Source organism: Cryptosporidium ubiquitum (genome assembly GCF_001865345.1).
Source record: "Cryptosporidium ubiquitum isolate 39726 chromosome Unknown contig_11, whole genome shotgun sequence".
Classification (NCBI taxonomy): Eukaryota; Apicomplexa; class Conoidasida; order Eucoccidiorida; family Cryptosporidiidae; genus Cryptosporidium; species Cryptosporidium ubiquitum.
In genome coordinates this window covers 833,752-854,716 of record NW_021639812.1, presented here as the reverse complement: position 1 = coordinate 854,716, position 20,965 = coordinate 833,752, and the positions used below count along the sequence as shown (strand labels likewise).

Genomic DNA, 20,965 nt, shown 5'->3' with positions numbered 1-20,965 from the left:
GGAACCTGTAATTAATCACTGAATCGTTTGAGTAGAAGCGTCACGTTGCCCTAAACCCGGAGTTGTTGCAGCTTGTTGGGTTCTATCTACTTGTTTGCGTATAAGTCTTCCATCCTTATCGTAGTCATTTGTCTCTGTTACAAAATACCCAGTTTCTATATCGTAGACTGATGGGAACTTCTCAGTGAAGTAAGAGTTAGGTTCTGACTTAACACCATCATGTTTATGTGTGTGGCCATATGGAACCCAATTGAAACATTTTGTGCATTTCTTATATAACGGTTGTGAAGATTGTAAGGGATAAAATGGAGCGAATCCTGGTTTTCCATATAATTCCTGGAGATAATTACCATAGTGGCGACCTTCATATTGTGGAGAGTATGGAGACATGTAAGTTGCAAACGACTTTCTCCTTAATGGGCCACTAGGGTTAATTGGAGATTTTTCATAAAGAGAAAGTGGGTATGTACTATACCTTGGGTCGCTTGGGCGAATTTTGACAAAATCTAACGAATCAGAGAGGTCAAGATACCAATTATCGCCAATCTTGACAAACCACAAGCCGTTTAGCTTGTATCTGTAACCATCATGGTATACAGACTTGTTATTAGAGTCCTTGTAGTAGCCTCTTCTAGATTCAGAGTATTCCTGATCAATAAATTTATCAAACTTTAACTCAGTTGGGATTTCTCTTCTGAACCACTGTAAAGAAGATATTGATGGGGCGTACTCAATGTCCTTGTAGAATCTTCTTAAGCTCCTCCTTGGCACTCCAGCAGGGCGGTGTCCTGGGTAAATTGAGGGATAGTAGGTCTGGCTACCATACTCGTATCCGTGGCGTGTATAGTAAGGATCATATGCAGCCTCTTCTAATGAAGCAATGCAGGCACCCTCAATATTAATGATAGATGACATTGACTTAAATTTGGAAAGAGAATCTCTAAATTCGTAAATACAGTCTTCAACGGTTTCAACTGGGAGTTTCTCAACTGTATTACAGATCTCGGCATATGATGGAGCGCTGAATTCAGATTCTCTAATGGCTTGGAGACGTTCCTTGTCGGTCCTCTTTTCGAACATGTTATTTGCGAGTGAGAGTACAAGATTAACTCTTTCTGAATATTGGCTAGAAATAAGATTGCCGCAACCAGAAGTTCTGAAATAGTCAGCCTTCATACATGCCTTTTTGATTGCTCTGTCTGAAACTGAATATTTATTCTTGAAACTCTTCTTAAGTGCTCGAATGCACATATCAGAGAGTTCTTCATTTCTGTTTCTAAGGAAAGATTCCAATGACATCTTAGGAGCAAGTACACATAAATCTCTGAGATCTACTACTAAATTCTTACCATACTTTTCAAGCTCTTCTCTCAATTTTATCATAGACATAAGCTCAAAGTGATTGAGCTTCTGGCACTTGACATTAGAGAATGGATCAATCTTGCGGCATGCCTCAGTTATTCTTCTGTGTGAGCCCAAACCAAGTTTTCGTAATTCAGAGACACATGTAAAGTATACTGAAGATGAGTCAATATTCAAAATTGCTTTATTTAAAGAATCGTCAAATTCACGATCGATATCCTTAGAACCCTTTTTGATTGATTGTTTGAGAGTTTCAAACCAGGATTGCAAGACTGGAGATCCAAGAGTATGCTTTTCTGCAACATCTGGCTTAGATGACATCACGATTTCTGAAGAGAACGACTCTTCGTAAGCTTCAGATAACGGGGAAACTTCAGAAGATGTAATACGAGTACTGACAACAACTGGTTTCTTCTGTTTGACAACGGATTGCTTCTTGGGAACCTGAGCCTCAAGTATTGTTCTCATAGCCTTTGCAATTTGAGAAATCAGGACCTTTAAGAATACTGTGTGTGAAGTTTGGATGTCCCCATTTGTTACGGATATCAATCCAGACTCACTGAGTTTAGCCCTATAATACTCAGAGATATTCGAGAGAATCTCAGGTTCAGAGATATCTGATGGTACGGATGGGAATGCACCCTTCTGCTTTAAGAAAAGTACAAATCTGCATCCCTCACGGAAAGTTGTTCTCACTCCCAAGCTACCTTCGGATAATAGGACTGACACTGCAACTGCAATACCGAGTTCTCTTTCGGTAAAGGAGCTGAAACTGTTGTACAAAGTAAAATCTACAGAATTGCAGAGATCAACAGACAAACTGCAGTATGATGAGTCAATTGCAAAGATGGTCTTAGAAAGGACTCCTGAGCATACTTCCTCGCACTTTGACTTAATAGAACCCTTGGTCAAAGGAGCAAATGGTCTTCCAGGTGCAATTGCTGACGCAATAATACAAGCAGCTCTCAAATCACCCTTGTTGCCATCCTTTAAGCGAACGAACTCTTGAATAGATCTGGCATATGAAGCAGTAACTCCAACAACGCCAGAACATTCCATGGAATTCCATGGGTTAATTAAGGCACAAATATCCAATGCAGACTCTAAATTTAAAAATGATGACTCTCTGCTCGATGATGGCTCTCTAATGACTTTCTGTAACAAAATAGAGCACGAAACATCAAAGTTATCAAGATCAACTTCGGTGCTAAGTAACTCTTCGAGCTGTTGGGAAGCTTCAATTCCAAGATTTCTTGTTGTGGCAATATTTCTGATCTCCCCAGCCCATTCAGAAATGAAAGTTGGGTACCCAAGTACAGAGGCAGTAGATGCGAACGCACCTAGCAATGAGCCCAGAAAAAATCTGGAATATTTGGATAACTTCATAATCGACTAATTAATCTTAAACAAAATTATATTATTTCGTTATAGTTTCTGCGACGAGGACTTACTGTTTTTTTTGATTACCGGCTATAAACGTATAATTAAGACAGGGCTTATTTTCAAAAATTACTAATTTTGCTAATATAATAATAATAATTAATTTATTAAATATATCTCCTACCTATCTGTGTTTATTTATTACTATTTTAACTATTATAATGGTAACGAAGAAATATATTTTCTTTCTATATGTATAAGATAGTAACAAATCTTTCTTTATACTGTCTACGTTTAGGCGCCAACAGTCTTATATTTAATAATTTAATGCAATTAAAATGATAATTTTATTCTTCTAAAGAAATATGCGTCAAATTAATGCAAATGGGGTCTTCGCATACATTTTTAAATGCAACAGGTGGTTTCTTTTGTAACTCTAGGAAGCTTTCGTCGTCTGCATATAAAAATGCTAATATTCTATTTACATAAGTTTGACACTCGTCAGTCTCTCCCGGTTTAAGTATCCTGATGACTGGCGCGCCATCTTCAGCCTCCAATTCACCATGCCACCTTACACATTGTTCTTCTCCACTTGTAATTGGATCATCTGCGCGATCAATGTTACTTGCTATATTAGATAGTATTTCGTAGACTTGTTCAGATGACTTCCAGAAATCCTTTGCCCTAGGATGTATATAGTTCTCCCAAGACCTACAAACAGTTAGAATTTCATCAGCTGTTCTCCTATTGAACAATTGCTTCTGCTTTTTCTTATTTTTCTCTGAGGCTTCTGACATCTTGGAACTCAGTGCTCTCTGTGATCTATCTGCCCCATAATTGTTTGATTTTTCTTCTTTAAACCCAAAGAGAAGACAAAAGGGTGATTCGCTGCATGACCTAAAACATGAAAACATTTTACTTAGTAATTCTCGACTTAATGCCTATCCTACATTACACTAGAACTGATGTGATTGACTTAAAAAATATAGTAGCTTTTTGCTGGTTTTGGTAATAGTATCTAAATAGTCTTTTTTTTGCCAGTTTATTACAGTTTCTATAACTACATAGGTTGCACCTATTTATTGTTTATAAGATGTGTGCACACACAAAATTAAAATAACCTTTAAAGATTGCCATTTATATTCATTTTTTATGAAATAACAAATTTATAGAAATATATTTTTTTAACCCGAGTTTAATAAAAAAGAGACATTTTTTTCAAAAACATTAACTTCCTTAACCAAAAAACAATGACCTATAACGATCAGTATAATTTCAAAATTAAAACTAATGAGTAAACAAAATCCGAGTTAAAAAGAAATAAATGTCTAACTAGGTTTTTAAACGATTTAATTAGAATTTCTGCAAATAGTTAGTCATGACTTATTCTAATAGTAAAAAGAAGTATGTTTCTCCTCTATTAATTTAAAAAAAAGTAAAAGAAAAAATCCAAGATAGCTAAATCATAAAAAAATAGACTTAAAAGGTACAAATTTGAGAAAAAAAAACGATATTCTAAGCATAAATTATCGGTTTCTTATCTATTCAAAAAAAATGTTTAAATAATGTTGATCTCTTAATTACCGCCAAGGCGCCTATGTAGATCTAAATGTGAGCAAAAATTTTAGTTTAAGAAATAGGAAGAAAAAAAAAACCACGGAAAAAACAAAATTAGCCTGTAAATGTTTCTATTGAAAGGAATTAATGATTTGTATCCTTTTTAAATTCAGCAAGTTTGCTGTTTTTGTTTTTTCTGCATTACTTATTTTGTTGAAAAACAATGTTAATGCAATAGACCAGCTTGATTTAATTTTATGTGGGAGGAAGGGTAACCAGTATTATGTAACTTCAACGCCATTTATTACTCAAGGAGCATATTTATATGCTGATTTGTTAATTAAAGCAATTGAAGCTCCTTGGCCAGTTAAAAAAAATGGAGCACCATATACCCATGAAGAATTTAAATTGGAAATTGTTAGAAAAGTCATTTTGACGTCTCCATCAAGATTGAGATGTGAGATTTCAAAAGTAATACCTCCAAAAGATAGTGTTTGGATTGATATAATGGGGAAAATGAATAAATACCCTAGGCCATTAAGAATTATTAATGATGTCAGATTTTCAGTATTTCTATGTGGGCCAGATATGTTGGACTCACCAATATTGATAAAATTTATTGAGAAAGTTAATCGTAAATATGGTTACAATTTTAACCCTTTTTCTGATAAAGTTATCAATGCTGCTCTGAAAATGCATGGGGTCCCAGACTCTACAGTTAAAAGAAAGATTGCTCTCAGTGAGAAGAAAAATTCCCCAACTGTAGCTCAAGAGAAAGAAAAAACACCAACTCAGAAAATTGTTTATGGAATGCCTCCCATTAAATCTTCTTTGGAGCATTCGAGGCTCGATGAGAAATCTTTAAGTATTGAGAATAAATTAGCAAAAAATCAGAAGCCATCGTTAATTTTAAGTGAGTCAGAGTTTGATGATATTAAAGACGAAAAGTCCTTTGAAAGTGATTACTCGAAAACTCCTCCCTTCCCAGAAGAGGAACAAAAACAATCGTCTTTACAACAACCTATTTTTGTTCCAGAAGTTTCTAATGAACTCCCTGAAACTTTATTAGTTGCAGCAGGTGCAAATGCTTACCCACAATTGTCTTTGAAAATGCCAAATATTTCCGATATTAGGGTCTCCCAGATTAATAAGAGTAAAAAATATGCTTTAAATCTTAATTATGAACCTTCAGCATCTACTGAGGATTATGAGGCTTTGAAGAATGAAACATTTTCAAATTTAGAAAATAATCATAAATTACATGAAGATATTGGGGATATTGATATTTCAAAAAAACTTGATCAAGACGAAGAGATTAATATTGGAAACTTCACTGAACCACAAACTGAGGTTCAATATCAGGTCTCATCTCCAACATTTGGGCCTAATAGCATTGAAGAGCCAGAACTTCAAATTGAGAACAAGCAATTGCCAAAGTCTGATTCAGAAGATCAAAAACCAGAATATAGCTCTAAAGGAACAATTGGTCCACCACCTGATCATAAACCACTTGAGATCCTCGTTCCTTTTCATGAGTATTCAGAAGGTAATACAGAGTTGGAAGAAGACGCTAGAAATTATAAAGAGCAAGAAGAAATTGCAAACAAAATTGAAGCAAATTTCGAAAACGAAGACTCAGAAGAAGATGAAGATTTTGAAGAAGAATATGATGAAGAGTATGAGTTTGCTAGTGAAGATGAGTACAACCAATATTTGGATTATAGGAATCAAAACTTGAATAATAATAAAGTAGATAGTAGAAATTCAAATCAATCAAAAGAAACGAAAATACTTAATGCAAAATATCCTCTTGGTAAAAAAGGAAAATCTCAAAAAGCTCTCTTACAAGATGTTAGTTCGGTATTTACTGACTTGCTCAACGCTGTAAAGAGTAACAAGATTTCAGAAAAAAATGTTGCCTTTGGAATCCCTGCTATAAACCTCAAATTAAATACCAGATCAAAGGCAATTGTTTTTGGAGATAGAGTTATTAAGAAATGGAAGGCAGAAAATATTGATGGTGTTCTGAAGAGTATTCCTATTTTTCACCAGGGATCATTTGATGAGCTTCCTTACAACACTAAAGACTCTATTTTGACTTCCAATTCAACGAAAGAATCAACTTATATTGAAGTCGATTTCAATTCTGCTATCAGATCTCACGACGAGAATGAAGGTGGGTATATTTGGATACAAAGAAACCTTATTGCAACAAGAACTACTTCAGGATTTCAAGATGTCCTAATTAAAGCAGCTCTTAAGGGATTAGAAACACTTACTTCCGTGCAATGTTCATCAATCCTTAGTATGCCAATCTCCTCAACTGAGGTCGAAGAATGTATCTCAGCATATTTTGGTTCTATTTATTTTGGGCAAAATAAGGTTTATGGGGCTATGACTGAAAATGATGAAGAGAAATCCATTAGTGGATTTGAGATTAGTAAAGCTTTTATAACTCCCCAGCAAGTTACTTTTAAGGAAGAAAAAAGTCCTACACCCAAAGAATTAGATGAGGCTGATTTATTAATTAGGAGTCACCTTAAGTTATCAGCTGGCAATCGCAAAGAAAAAAGAGATGATGAAGAGGAAACTTCAGATTTTGATATGGCTGACAAATTGATCAGAAAAAACCTTGGAATGATGCCAAGTAGTGCTCGGCCCAACATTCTTGTAAACAAAACTACCAGTTATGACTTAGGATTTGCTAAGGACAGAAAAAGTCAATTTAGTGAGAATTCTCAAGAATTTAGTGATGAACTATCTGAAGAAGCCTCTACAACACCACCAGTAATTGCCAATGCTACTAATACAAAACATATTCCAATAAAATTTTCAGACTTGGATCTAAATAAAAATCAAAAACCTGCCACACAAAAATTATTTGATTGGAGTTCGTTAAAGAACCTAACTAAGAATGGGATTGAGGATGATTTTTCTGAAGCAGACATTTCTCAGTTGGCTTTAAAAGAAAATGATGCTAATGGCATTGAAAAAGCAGATAATCAAGACAGAAGAATTCCGGATGAATATATTGACCCAGAATTCATAGAAAAAGCTCTTGAAAAGCTGGCAATTAATGCAACAGAAACTTATAAGAGAATATCTAGCGAATTCAAAATGCCAACTAGTGATTTAGAAACAACTATGAATTCTTATTATGAATTTTTGAATACAGTGGAGCTTTGGACAGCAATTGCAGGAGAAGCACTGATATTTACAGGTGGGAAGATGAAAGCGTTCTATGTCTCAAAAAGCAAAAAGTTATCTTATTTTTACTCCAGAGAGGAATTTTATGTTTATCAGGCAATTCTAAATTATTCAAGTAGTTTAATAGCGAGTATGAACTCTTTTGGTAATTTGAGGAAGAATTTAGAAGAGATAAAGGAATTATTGAGGAAGAGTTTTACTACAACTCTTTCTTACAAGCATATTAAGGATTTATCAGATCAATTTTATTTCAATCTTGAACAATTTAATTACTCATTTGGCCACCATATACAGCTCTTCTGTGGTGGTCTCCCAGTAAATGAATGTTTGGGAACTATGAGGAATGACTTTTATAGAAGAAATGAAAAATTCTCAAACTTTATTGCTAGAAATGGTAGTCTAAAAAGAGCAGTTCATCAGATCCTTGAAATGTTCGGTATCAAGGTTTCCACTAAAGATTACCTTTCGATCCATGGCGGAACAAGAGACGATGTAAATAGATATCTAGCTATAAAGGGTTATATTTCCAACCAAGTACCTATATTTACCGAAAAATTTAGTAGAAAACTTTTGAAAGAGCAATTGAGTATAGACAGGAAACATGCTACTCATGCAATTAAGGTTTTGCTTGATAAACATGGGTTAATCTCGAAAACTTCGAGCTGTGGGGACGTAAAATGGGAATCTAAAGATAAAAATTCGGCTCCTTTAGTTGAAAAAATTTAGATTATACTGAAATTTACTCATTTATTCTACTTTTTTTTTTTATTACCATTCAAATATTATATAATAATTTGTTGCATGGAAAGCCCGCGCAAACATAAATCTAGATCTACAAATAAATTATAAGTCTACTGATGTTTATTTCTTTTTATGTTTCAGTTCAAGAAAATTTGTAAAGCTTTTTGAGTTAAAATGATCTCAGGAAAGCTTCAAATATTTATTTTGGGGTTTCTACTCATAATTTTGGGTGTTCTTTCGGAAAGTTCATTACTATCAGAAGGTTCATTACTATCCGAAGGTTCATTATCAAAGAGCAAATATAATGTTTCAGTTGAAAAAACTGATAGTGGTGAAACAAGTAGTTCGCCTTTATTCAATCTAGAAGCATCTACTAATAATGATGCTGAGAAAGAAGAAACTATTCCCCCAATTAGTGAAAAGTCACCTGATTCATCTTTAATGGAACCATCAAAGAGTGCAAGTTCCCGCAATGTGCCTTCCTTTGCTAACCAGAAAGATGATTCATCTCTTTCAGAAGAAAAATCTCGACTTTTTTCTGAGAATTTTGATGAAAATAGCGGGGATAGCTCAAGTTCTCTTTATCCTAAAGTTAATGAAGATTCAATGTTATCAAAATCTGAAGAATCTAATTCTCCGCTAGTTGAGAAGTCAGTATCAAGATCCAACTATGAAAAATTGCTGAGTGAGCAAGATGAAAAATATCAATCAGAATACAGCCCAAAGAATCAAGAAGAGTCGGTAATGCTTTTGGAAGATCCAAATTACACTGTTGATGATGCATTATTGCTCTTGAGGAAACAGAGAAAAATCCAAGAAAGTGCTAAAGAAAAGAAAGATAAAGCTTCTGAAAATCTTGGTAGTGAATATGAATTTGAAAGAAGTGAATCTCCAGTTTTAATGGAATACGATAAATCTAAAGGTAAAGAAAATGATCAATTAATATCATCTGAAGAAATTCAATCAGAAGATGATGATTTTACATTTTTCCCAAAAGAATTGAGCTCACCAAAAGAACTGGAAATAGATGGTTCAGCTTCTACACCACTTTCATTAAATACCGAAACTTCAAAAAAAGAAACTTCTCGCTCGCCATCTCTAAGTAGCTTTGATAAAACAAACAAAGAATTAGAAAATGTTGATTCAGAGGAAGTAGATAACACCTTAACGGAGAAATCCAATGAAGAAGTTGATGAATCAAATCCACTTGATATTCCTATTTCAGAAAAAACAGCATCTAGTAAGATTTCTGAGGATGAAATGGGAACTGTCAGTGAGAAATCCATGACTGAAAAAGAAAATAGCGTTTTAGAACCTTCTGAAAAAACAATTTCTGTAGATCCTCAAGTTAGTCATGCAGATGAACAATCAAGAACTGTTGAAGAGAAAGTTTTAGATGAACCAGAAGTTATCAGTATCCCATCGTCTGTTAGCACTCCTGATCATGTTGAAGAAGAAAAAGAAGCATCTTCAGTTCCTGAAGATAATGAAACCTCAAAATCTTCAAAAATAGAAAGTCCTGTCATTAGTAGTGAATCTTATTCAGAAACTGAAAACGCTGGTGAAAATTCTGTTCAGGCTGTAAACGAAGCTGATGAAAATTCTTATCAGAGTGCTGCTGATCCTGAGATTATTCCTGAACAAGATGAAGACGAAAATTCATTTAATAGAGGTCTTATTGAATCTAAAGAGCAATCTGGAATAGCTGAAGAGTTCTCTCAAGAGCAATTTATGGAGAGGTCACAAAATAGCCCACAACTTGATAACTCTCCACTTTTGCATTCCGAAACTTTCAAAAATGAAGATTATGCCAATCAACTCAGAGGTATCCTTCTTCCTCTTGTTGATATGTTCCAAGTTTCTGTTGGATGTGCTGCTCCATGCCCATACCAGAGATATTTCATTCAAACAGATAGAGTACTTAAACGTATTTCTAAGATTGAAGCAAAAACTATTGAGTTGTTAAATATTATGAAGAAGGCGAGAGAAATAACAATTAAGGAAGTTTCCGATATTTTTAGGTTCCACCAAACAGCTATCAAGAGAAGAGCGCTTTTGTTCGTTCAAAAATACATTAAATCTATTAAACTTTTACGTTTTAAGGTTGATTCAGCCAAGAAGACCGTGTTACTTGCGTTGAACATTAGAATTGCATTACAACTTCTTCCAAGCAAATATAGTAGAGAATACAACAACGAGGAACTCGAGAGATTTGTCTCCCAGGTCGATTTTGTTCTCAAAGAATACAATAAAATTAGGAATTTAGTTGGAAGCAAAACTATTAAGTATGGCCTTATGAAATACCTCTCTCTAAATGATTATGATCAAAAGATTAGATCTATCACAAGTATTTTGGAAAATGAACTGTCCAGTTTTACTTCTAGGATGGCCACGTTCCAAAAGTTTGTTTCAAGGCATAAGAAGCTTGCATTTGCTCTACATGACATGATGCAAAAGGCAGGATATCCAGTAAGGAAGAAGTTCTTTATGGTTGATAGAAAAGGGCTTTCAAAGGAACATTTTAGATTATATAAAAAGAAGATCAATGAGGATAAAAGACAAGCAAAAAATAGACTAGGAAAAGAGTATTCTCAATTTAAGAACACTCAAGAAAACAAATGGAAAAGTTTTAATAAAAGGATCAATTCAACTTAAATCTTTTACGCATTCTAGATTCTAAGGGGGTTTTACTCTGATTCTTCCTCAATTTTTATTAGAAAAGGTTAGTTACACCTAATTTGTCCTCTAATATCCTATACTAAACTATCTTACCGTATTTCTTGTACTGAGATGCTATGGATGTGAATAGTTTCAATAGTAACTTTACTGATGTAAAAGTTGTGATAGTAGAATGTAATAAATTGATAGAAGTTAAAGTAATATTAAGAATGCTCTCACTTTTACATTCATCATCTTCGCTTAATAAATAAAAAATTAGTGAAACAAAAACAAAAATCCCAAATGCCAAAATTATACATTGAATTGCCAATATAACAACTCCTGTCCCAATATACTTGCTAAACTCGTTTTCTGTCCCATTCGGCATCAAACCCAAATACATGAATACAAAAATGAAAATAAAGTCTAAACCCAAAACAATCTATAAAAAATAAAAAAGTTAATATCAAAATACTTGAATAGCTTTTAAATATTTTTCTTGTACTTACTTGTACAAACCATATAGTATGGTGGTCACTACATGTAGTTTTCTAAATTAATTTAATATAAATAGTTAGTTGAATATGTAATCAACTTACAAAAAAGGCTGGAATTATCAAACAAATAAGTGATATTATCGACGTAACTACGTAAACCAAACCTATTAATAATTAGTCAATTCCTTATTTCTTCTATTTATTATTAACATACTTGCTATTTGGCATGTTGATTGTTCTGTGTTCGATAACAATGGAGCAGGAGCTCCTCCATTCGTTTTTCTTCGTCCACCAAACATCTAGTCATATTTTACTAGCACTCATCATATAAATTTTCTTTATTCCCCTATTTTGATCGTATTAATAATATTAATGCATGTATGTGGATAATGGTTACCGCCAAAACTGAAATAGAAAAAAATCTTAATATAGTGGAAGGCGATCAAAAAAGTCTAAATATGGAAGTTGAAGCAGTAAATTTAGCTATTTTAATGATCTGGTTTGAATTAAAAAAATAAGCTAATTAAAGCGTTAAATAATATTAAGTAGTGGAGTAACTTTCCTTATAGATTTTACTTCTTAGAGATCATAAACCTCCCTCCCTTAATATTTACTATATTTTTTCCGCTTTTTCGCACTTTTTTGTGGTCAATTATCTCATCTTCTGAGTCAGAAATATGATTAACTATTTTATTTAATGGATTAATATTTTCTCTAAGGTACTTATTTTGGTACTTGCCTTTAAATTTGACTTTAGATTCATCGGCGTTCTTAACCCTAGATTTGTTTTGTTTTCTGACTTCCTGGCGTTTTTGAATGTACTCATATATGTCAATGTGATCAAAGAATTGGTGATTTTCATAGATGCATTTATTGCAAGCAAAATGAATGGAATTTAAAAGTTTTTTCAACTTTTCAATACATTCCATATACTTAGTTTGTAATTCTCTCTTTTCTTCTGGATTTATATCAACATCCTCACTTAACTTAGTTTGAATTGATTTGAACCTTTGTTTGAGAAGATTAATGCTATTAGAAGCTTCTTTAATCAGAGACTCCTTTAAAATGTTATATTTGAATTTTCTTTTTTCATTCAACGATTCATCTGAAGAATTTAATTTGCTTGGTAAACTGTTCTGCCATTCTTCATAGTTCAATCCAACCATCTCTGTTAGATCTCTCTCATCAATTTCTTCTTCATAATCATCTAGCTCTTCTTCATCTGTCCAAAATTCACTAATAACATCATCATCAAAGAAGGCTGAGTTAAAGAGCATTTCATTCTTTTTCTTCTCCAATCTAGTTTCGCCTTCAATTCCATCATCCAAGTTAGTGGCAAACCCATATACTTTATTCTTTCTTTCCTTAATACCTTCCAGTGTGAAAAGTTGTCTATATTGTTTTTCCTCTATTTGTTTCATATGCTTTAAATGAGCTTGTATTGCATCTCCGTCCAGTTCTCCATCTTCATAGTTGTTGTCATCAATAAAGTCAGAAAAGCCACTTAGCTCATCCCAGTCCATGTCATCATCATTATCATCAACATCACTATCATCTCCACTAATACCTCTCTTTAATATTCGGATACCGTCATCATCACTTTCCTCTGCCTCATCCTCAAATAAGTGTCCATATTTCTCCATCATTTTTTTCTTGAACTTTCTTCTATTCCTCCTTATTGCTTTAAGTTTTCTATATGCTTTTCTTTTAATTTCTAACTTTGCCTCATCATCTGAATCGTAAACTCCTTCATTTTCTTGAATATTTTCCTCTTTATCAGACTCTGGCTTTTTTTCTAGCCCATATTCTAAAACTTCCTCAGCTGAATAATATTCATTTGTATCATCAAGTAATTTACTCTCAGCCCGTAAATCATTATTCTTATTACCTTCATTAATATCAACGATTCCTTCTTCTGATTCACATCCTTCATCATTTTCCTGTATGATTTCTGGGTCTGACTCACTTAAATCACTTACAAACTCCACATCTAAAGGTAAGGAGTTTCTTTTGGTTGTATTTGCATCTTCAAAAAAGCTAAAAGTATTTGGTTTCTGGTCATTACCATTGTCTTTATTATTATCCTCCTCTATAATCACTTCTTTAACCACATGACTACTGTCTATAGATAAGTTTGAATTATTGGTATCACTCTTGTCAACTTTCCTTATTTTATGAGTTTCATCAAGAGGAAATAGTAAATTAACTTTGAAAAGTTTGCTCCAATACTTTATAATATCATGATCCAGATCTTTAGTTTCTGGATCCATTATTTTAAAGTGGTGTGTTGCCAGTTTCTCAGCTTGGCTTTTCATTTGCAACCATTTAATCTTTAACTGCCCCTGTTCCCGAAGAGATAAATTCACTGGAGGCTCTATTTCTAAAGGAAATCTTCCAAATTTATCAACATCTCCAATTATACTCGTCCAAATAGGCCTTGGTCCAATATTCTTCAACATAAACTTGAACAATTCTTTTTTGGAACGATTACCAGTACTTTCTTCGTCCTTTGGAGATTTGGCTTCTGAAAACTCTAATTCAGATTTCTTAAGTCTCTTTTCCCAAGGCCTAGTCTTTTCTGAAACTTTGATAGAAGAAATATATGACCATTTTGAATCCATTTCATTCATTCTTACCGTATCACTATTCTTATCACCATATTCGTCATCAGTTAAATCATCATAGTCCTCCTTATTGCTATCTAAGTCATTTTTATTGAATAAATCCATATTAGGGTCAATAGAAGAAACTATATTAGCATTTATAGAAAAGATTGAATTTGACATTTTTTTCCTAGGTTTTTCTAGAACATGATACTTAATCATATTATTCCCTTCTCTTCCAACCAATCCACAGTGTTCAGCCATTCTGCAAAACCACCAAAGTTTAGTCCTAGCTTTTAAAGAAATTATTCCATATTTTAATCTAAGAGTGGAATCATCTTCTGTAATAGTAGATATTCCAGTTTCTTTGTTCATGTCATTCAGTAACTTTTCCTGAGAATTTGCTATGTTAACTAGTCTGTTTAAAACTACACATCCATCTGAGTTTTGTACTGTTATCAAAATTTTGTCATCTGGATCCAACAAAAGTTCAGGATTATTTTCCTTAATACTAGAAATAGCTAAAATTTGTCCTTCTCTAACAAAGCAATCTTGAATACTTCTCGTAAATCCTTTTGTCAAAGAAGATAAATAAGAAATCTGTTCTATCCATTGAGAATAGAAAAATTCGTGTCTTTCAGTAATCTCCTTGACTTCCACATCATCATCCATCTGACGTGCAATTTCTGATCTTACATCAATACAATGAGTGGGTAGCCATTCATTAAGCTTCAAAGAAGGATTATAATCATCCTTAACACATTTTTTCAGTGCTTTCTCTATTTCTGTTAAATTAAATAACTCTTCATCTTCTTCGCTCGTATTGCTTTGAATATCTTGAGTTGTTTTTCTGTCTCTTTCATTGTTGTTTAAATTAATTTTCTCTAAACGATCCGTTTGAAAATCAGAATTACTTTCGGTATCAGAGCTAGGTATGTTGAACGATTCAAACATACTATCTAAATCACCATTAGACTTATTTGTCTTATGATTTTCCTTTGAAGTAGTATTGTCCAAACTGCATAATAAATTGGAAATATCAATAGATTCTGTACTTTTTTTCTTTCTTTTTTTAGTCAGATTCTTTGTTTTAGAAACCTTGAATGTTTTATCTTCTTCTGAAAGACTTTCTGCTTCTAAATTATCAAATATTTGAGTATCTTTTTGCCTAATTGAGTCTACCAAAGTACCAAGAACTCCAGTCCCAACTCTTTTTTTTTCCTTTCTCCGAGAAATCTTATCAATCCCCTCATGAGATATCCCAGGTTTGCTTTCATTTAATCTCTTTTTTGTTTCAAAGTAGCTTTTAGTTTCTTCTTCACTGGGTTGAGCCAGCTTTTCTTCCAATTCCTCTTCTGACTCAAATGGTTTTAAAAGTCTTTTCCCCTTTCTTTTCCATTCAAAACTATCATCAGGTGACTCCATACTAGTCAGCCAATTGAAGAAAGCTTAACCAAATATATATAACTCTATTTCGTCTGGTTACCTCTTACTGCCTACTAAAGTACAATTAAACCCCACTTTTGGCGCCATATTTCTGACCTAACTTTTTTGTTTAATGCAAGTGGTTGAAGTCAATCAGTGAAATAATTGAAATAATTCGTTTTCTTGCTTTATTTGATTCATTTGAATTTTATAAAATTTATCGGTGTATAAGTACGATCTTTCATTTATTCGAAGTCAGAAAATGATTCGAGAAGGAGACGGAAATAATGGGCAAGGGTTTCATTATGAACCTGAAAACTATGATTCAGTTTTAATTTGGCTCCATGGAAAGGGAGACAATGCTAATAGTTATTTGAGTTTTATTCAAATTGCTCAAAACTATCCTGAACTAAAGAAGACTAAGATTATTCTTCCAACAGCAAATGTAATTCATTTTAAGCGATTTGGTTTTTCTGATTGTGCATGGTTTGATATGGAGGATTTGAAGCCAAATGCACTCGAAGATTTAGATGATATTAATAATAGTGTTTCCAGAATAAGTGGATTGATTTCTCGTGAAATAGAAAAGGGAATCAATCCTAAAAAGATTTCTCTAGGAGGATTTTCTCAAGGGTCTGCGATAGTTTTCCTAATCTCTATGGCATCCAGAAAGTACACACTGGGTTCCTGTATTGTAGTAGGAGGCTGGCTTCCACTTACTGAAAGAGGATTTAAAGAAGGTAAGGAAAGCAAAATAGCAACAGAGGAACTCACTTTCGATGTCAGAGAATCTGTGAAAGAGCATGTGGACTTTATTGTCTTACATGGAGAAGCTGATCCTGTGGTACTACACCAATGGTCTTTAATGAGTAATGATTTTGTACTCAAATATATTAAGCCTAAAAAATTCATTTACAAATCCTATCCAGGAGTTGTCCACACAATCACTACCCAAATGCTTGCCGACATATTTAACTTTTTATCTAAAAGGAATTAATAATCATTTTATTCAGCTAAATTATATTAAGAGTAGATGATAATGATGTATTTTTAATTTGTTTAAATGTTCTAAAACCTCTATATTGTATTAAACCACTTTAATTATTGAAACTAAATGATTCCTAGAATTAACAGAAAATTTAGTTACGTATAGACATTTGTTTCTCTACACTAGATTTACTTAATTGATTATCAAGACTTTTACTATTAAATAGTTCATAATAAAATATAAGATATTCCAATTATGGATATACGTATCCACACTACTAGAATAAATAAAAGCAGTATATTTCTTGCAAAATTTGTAATAGGAATACTCAGCAAGTCGACTCTCTTATCCTCACTATCCAGGTCCTGTGTAAGTTTAATATGCTGTAGGACAACCTGCTGAGCAGAACAAGGAGGCATAAATGAAAAAGCATCCCAAAAAAGCCTCCAATGTTGAGATTCTGAAATCTGGTTAGACGTGCATCCGAGCCAGACAATTACTATAAGAGTAATAGAATAAGAACCAAATGCTGTGAGAAGAGTAAACCCAAATTCATCGAATAAAAGGTAATTCATTATGTCAACATTAGAACCATTTCCAATATTTTTCCTGTTTAGTAGAAAAACCAAAAAGATAAATCCAATGCCAAAATAAAGAGCGTTATAAGGTTTACATGCAACAGCGAATCTCCTATGCATTCTTTTCATGATTGCATACCTAACACGTACCCATTGACAAAGTACTATATCGAACCTTCCAGGAGGGATAAAAACTGCTCCTTTTGAAATAGGTGAATGTAAATTTATATTTGGAGAGGATTTAGGAGAATTTTCTTTGCCAATAAGTCCAAGTTGATTTCTTTTTAAGGAGTTGAATATATTCTGGTTAATGTCAGGATAAGCAAGCAAAAAGTATCGAAGAACTTGTATTCGTTGCATTAGGATAAAAATCATCAGTCCTGGAGCTTTGAGAATAGCAAATGTTAATGACCATGTGTTTAAGATAAGAATAATTTCTGTTGAAATTGCAATGTAAGTATGGTTAACAACAAAATAATAGGATTCATGAAAACGATAAAATTCCCGAAAATTCCAAAAGAGAAAACGTTGTAAGTTTGAGGAAATTGCAATAACAAAAGAACAAATCCCTATAAATAGAGTTGCCAAAGCATACTGTTCAGCTGAAATATGTTCCCTTTTGACTATATCGCTCTGAAAAGTATTTCTCGAATCTGTAAAGGTAGCACTTGAATGGCTAGCTGAAAATTCCTCTCCTATTGTCCCAAGGTGCATCCCCTCTTGTCTAGTTTCTTCATTTCCTCCAACTGGCATTGGATTAACCATTCCCAAAGAGTTGTCATTAGCATCATCATTGTCTTCTAGATCTTTGTTTAATGCTGTGTTATCTTTATCAATCATTTCCTCCCTAATAAAAGCTGTTGTAATGTCTGCAATATCACTTTCCTTGAGTAGTAGAAACTGATTGAACTTTAAAAATAGGCCCAAAATAAGGAAAAATAAGGTAAATAATAAATGTCTCACCCTTCCAATAGAGATAAAGATAACAATACAGTAGAGAAAAGAAATGAAACGTAATACACTTGCAAGTTTATACACCTTCCATTCAACCATTGTAAAAGCCAACCGTTCAGGTTCCGAAGTTGAATGTTTTGGAACAAAACCAAATATGTCTAGTCTGTTTCTAGATGAGAATACTATCACAAATGATGTGATTAGAATCCAAATAATTAAAATTAATAATGTAATTGCTAAAACACTTCTTTGAAATTTCTTTAAGGTTGGATCCACTTTCCTTAATGGACAAGAGAACACAAGATCCAAGATCTGATTTCTTTTGGTACCGATAATGCCATGCCCAGTTAAGATAGAACTAATTGTGGATCCAAGACCATATTTGACTATAATTTTCCCAGGGTTCTTCAAATTCTTAATTTTTGGTGAAACAGTACTTACAGTATTCGAGTATTGATTTTTTTTCAATAACTCAGTGGATTTTAAAGTTTGATTTTCTACTAAAGCAGAATATAACAGTCCCTGTGATCCAGTAGATTCTTTGGAAGAGTTCAAACTTTTGTTTGAAAAATTCTTTTCTAGAGATTCCAACTCAGATGAGTTTTTTCCAACATATTGAAGGATGTTTTCAGCATCACTTTTTACTTGAATATTTTGGTCAGATTTGTCCAATGAAGTTTCAAACTTATTGAAAACACCAAAAAAGTAAGGAGCAAATGTATAAGACATAGTGGATGTCCACTCTAAGCATGGAAGAATTTTGAGTCCAAATGAGGCTGAAATACTTAAACTAGTTCCAACAGTTTTCATTGCCATATTAACATCTGAGTGTTCTAAGAAAGGCAAACCACCATTGGTATCAAGCATAATTGAGACAATTTCTGTGGATTCTATTTGGCTTTCAGGGTCCAGAATCTGTTTGACTATTGTATAAAGTGGTTTACAAAGGTCAGGATGTTTTGAAAAGCCAATAAACTCACGAGGAAGGTTTAGTAGTACAAATTTGAGTTCTTCAACCTCAATAAAACTATTTAATTTTCTTTCACAGATCCATTCATGAATAATAACTGGCTTTCTAAGTGCTACTTCAACAATTATTGAGGATGAATGAACACTTGCAGAGTAATCAATAGCTAGTTTGACAGCACTTTTGTAACTGTTTTCATTGGAACTTGGAGAATCCAAAAGGATATCAAGAATTTCCCTAGCAACAGTCAGTTGACCAGTAGATAAAGCAAATGTAAGGGGATTGTGACCATCTCTGGAGGTTTTGTGTAGTAAAAGATCTCTAGACCCTCCCAACCAATTTACCATGGCTTTAATTGTGGATACTGTTGGATTCCCACCTCTTCTTAGAAGTTCAAATAAATATGAGGAAAGGTCCAGAGGGTTTGATAGCTTTAAAAATTTGGTTAGAAGGAACTGTCTTCTATCTGAGAGAACATTGAATGAAGTTTCCATTTTACGAAATTCATTAAACAAATTTCCTCCTGTTTGGTTAGTTTCTTCATTGTTACCTTGGATAAAGTTTTGATATAATCCAGAGTATTTGTTGATTTTTCTGTTATTACTAGATTTATTATCAAACGAAAAAAATGAACTATGGCTAGAAGCTGTTCCTGTTAAGAGATAATCAATGGGGCCTCTGCCAGATTTATCAATAACATGAGGATTGCAGCTAGTATAGCCTTCATATTTATAAATAGATGCATTGTTATAAAAATCCAGAACCTCTTCAAGAAGATCATACATCTCTCTAAATGTTGCAATGTTAACTACTGTTCTTCCTTCGTTGTCTCTAAGGTCACATAGACTTGTATCATTTCTAGCAAACTCAATCCTGAATAAAGATTGAACAACATCCTCTTTTAATTGAAGCACAGTAAATATGTCCAGAAGTCTTTTTACATGATAGGTGGGTCTTATGATTTGGCCTTTATATCTTGAAGGTTCGTAAACACTCAAATACTTTGATTGGAATGTTTCGTCCTTAAGTAAAGCAAGAATAACATCTGGGTGGTTGTTCTTTATTGCAACAGAAAGTGGGTCCCTGTATCTTGGATCAAGAATTGTCTGGTCAGCTCCTCTTCTAAGTAATTGCTTGACAATCACAACAAGGTTTTTTTTTGATGCCAAAAGAAGTGGAGTTACTCCTGAAAAATCTGCAATATTTGGCTCAGCACCTGCCATCAATAGAGATTCAACCATTCTATCATCTTCCATCAATACTGCGTGAAAAAGAGCTGTTCTTCCCATTGAATCAACTTCATTAATAACTTCAATCTTTCTTATTTGAAAACTAGTATTTTTATCATTCTTATCCTTTATCGAGCTCTGAATCATTTCAGTTTTTTTCAAATGCAAGGTGTATTTTTGCCTCTCAGCCAAATTTAAAAGTACCTTAACTCCACTAAAATTCTTATGAATAATAGCTAGAATAAGCGGAGTAAAACCATTCATTTGAGACTTGACAAAATCCAAACCTTTAGATGACAGAAACTGCATCATTATGCTGCTTCTAGGCAATGAACTTCGAGCCAAAATAGTCAAAGGAGTTTCACCTCCCCAGCCTGGTGCATTCTCATATAAGCTTGACAAAGTATGTTTTTCACCTTTGCCACAGGGATCCTGAAACTTCAAACTATATTCATCCATTTCAATAAATTGTTCCATTGCACCAATATCAACATTTGCAACAGCATTCAACATTCTGTCAATTCTTAAAGTTAACTCCATACAGTCACTATAATTACCATCTGCAAATTTTTTCCACAATCCAAGTCTGTCTAAGGCGTACTCTGCTTCAAGAAACTCAATTTTTGATGTGTTAACTAGGTTGTTTTGGAATCCCTCTGCTAGTGCAATAAACAGCAAAATACCCCACAGTACAAAAAATGACATTGCTCACTAAAAAATGTTCATTATAGTCTTTAGAATAAATATTTAAAAGTATAGTTTATAACTAAATGTGCTAAAACTTTTTTTTTATTTTGCTAATTTTTTAATCAATTAATC

At 33.2% G+C, this 20,965-nt stretch overlaps 8 protein-coding genes across 8 annotated transcripts; 3 read left to right on the top strand and 5 right to left on the bottom strand.

Moving 5' to 3' along the window:
• Nucleotides 1-15: 15 nt before the first annotated feature.
• cubi_00376 (uncharacterized protein) lies at nucleotides 16-2,748 on the bottom strand (the record flags this gene model as incomplete). The annotated part of the gene is made up of 1 exon (XM_029017390.1): nucleotides 16-2,748. The coding sequence occupies one exon, from the start codon at nucleotides 2,746-2,748 to the stop codon at nucleotides 16-18; it is 2,733 nt and encodes a 910-aa protein (XP_028875969.1).
• A 341-nt stretch (nucleotides 2,749-3,089) lies between these two features.
• On the bottom strand, nucleotides 3,090-3,656 carry cubi_00375 (uncharacterized protein; the record flags this gene model as incomplete). The annotated part of the gene is made up of 1 exon (XM_029017389.1): nucleotides 3,090-3,656. The coding sequence occupies one exon, from the start codon at nucleotides 3,654-3,656 to the stop codon at nucleotides 3,090-3,092; it is 567 nt and encodes a 188-aa protein (XP_028875968.1).
• A 790-nt stretch (nucleotides 3,657-4,446) lies between these two features.
• Nucleotides 4,447-8,232, top strand: cubi_00374 (uncharacterized protein; the record flags this gene model as incomplete). The annotated part of the gene is made up of 1 exon (XM_029017388.1): nucleotides 4,447-8,232. One exon carries the CDS (start codon nucleotides 4,447-4,449, stop codon nucleotides 8,230-8,232), a length of 3,786 nt encoding a protein of 1,261 aa, XP_028875967.1.
• Nucleotides 8,233-8,421: 189 nt separating this feature from the next.
• cubi_00373 (uncharacterized protein) lies at nucleotides 8,422-10,902 on the top strand (the record flags this gene model as incomplete). The annotated part of the gene is made up of 1 exon (XM_029017387.1): nucleotides 8,422-10,902. One exon carries the CDS (start codon nucleotides 8,422-8,424, stop codon nucleotides 10,900-10,902), a length of 2,481 nt encoding a protein of 826 aa, XP_028875966.1.
• Nucleotides 10,903-11,005: 103 nt separating this feature from the next.
• cubi_00372 (uncharacterized protein) lies at nucleotides 11,006-11,701 on the bottom strand (the record flags this gene model as incomplete). The annotated part of the gene is made up of 4 exons (XM_029017386.1): nucleotides 11,006-11,347; nucleotides 11,415-11,456; nucleotides 11,505-11,566; nucleotides 11,617-11,701. 4 exons carry the CDS (start codon nucleotides 11,699-11,701, stop codon nucleotides 11,006-11,008), a joined length of 531 nt encoding a protein of 176 aa, XP_028875965.1.
• A 273-nt stretch (nucleotides 11,702-11,974) lies between these two features.
• On the bottom strand, nucleotides 11,975-15,430 carry cubi_00371 (uncharacterized protein; the record flags this gene model as incomplete). Its single annotated transcript, XM_029017385.1, has 1 exon — nucleotides 11,975-15,430. The coding sequence occupies one exon, from the start codon at nucleotides 15,428-15,430 to the stop codon at nucleotides 11,975-11,977; it is 3,456 nt and encodes a 1,151-aa protein (XP_028875964.1).
• Nucleotides 15,431-15,692: 262 nt separating this feature from the next.
• cubi_00370 (uncharacterized protein) lies at nucleotides 15,693-16,427 on the top strand (the record flags this gene model as incomplete). Its single annotated transcript, XM_029017384.1, has 1 exon — nucleotides 15,693-16,427. One exon carries the CDS (start codon nucleotides 15,693-15,695, stop codon nucleotides 16,425-16,427), a length of 735 nt encoding a protein of 244 aa, XP_028875963.1.
• Nucleotides 16,428-16,645: 218 nt separating this feature from the next.
• Nucleotides 16,646-20,851, bottom strand: cubi_00369 (ankyrin repeat-containing protein; the record flags this gene model as incomplete). The annotated part of the gene is made up of 1 exon (XM_029017383.1): nucleotides 16,646-20,851. One exon carries the CDS (start codon nucleotides 20,849-20,851, stop codon nucleotides 16,646-16,648), a length of 4,206 nt encoding a protein of 1,401 aa, XP_028875962.1.
• Between the last annotated feature and the right edge of the window lie 114 nt (nucleotides 20,852-20,965).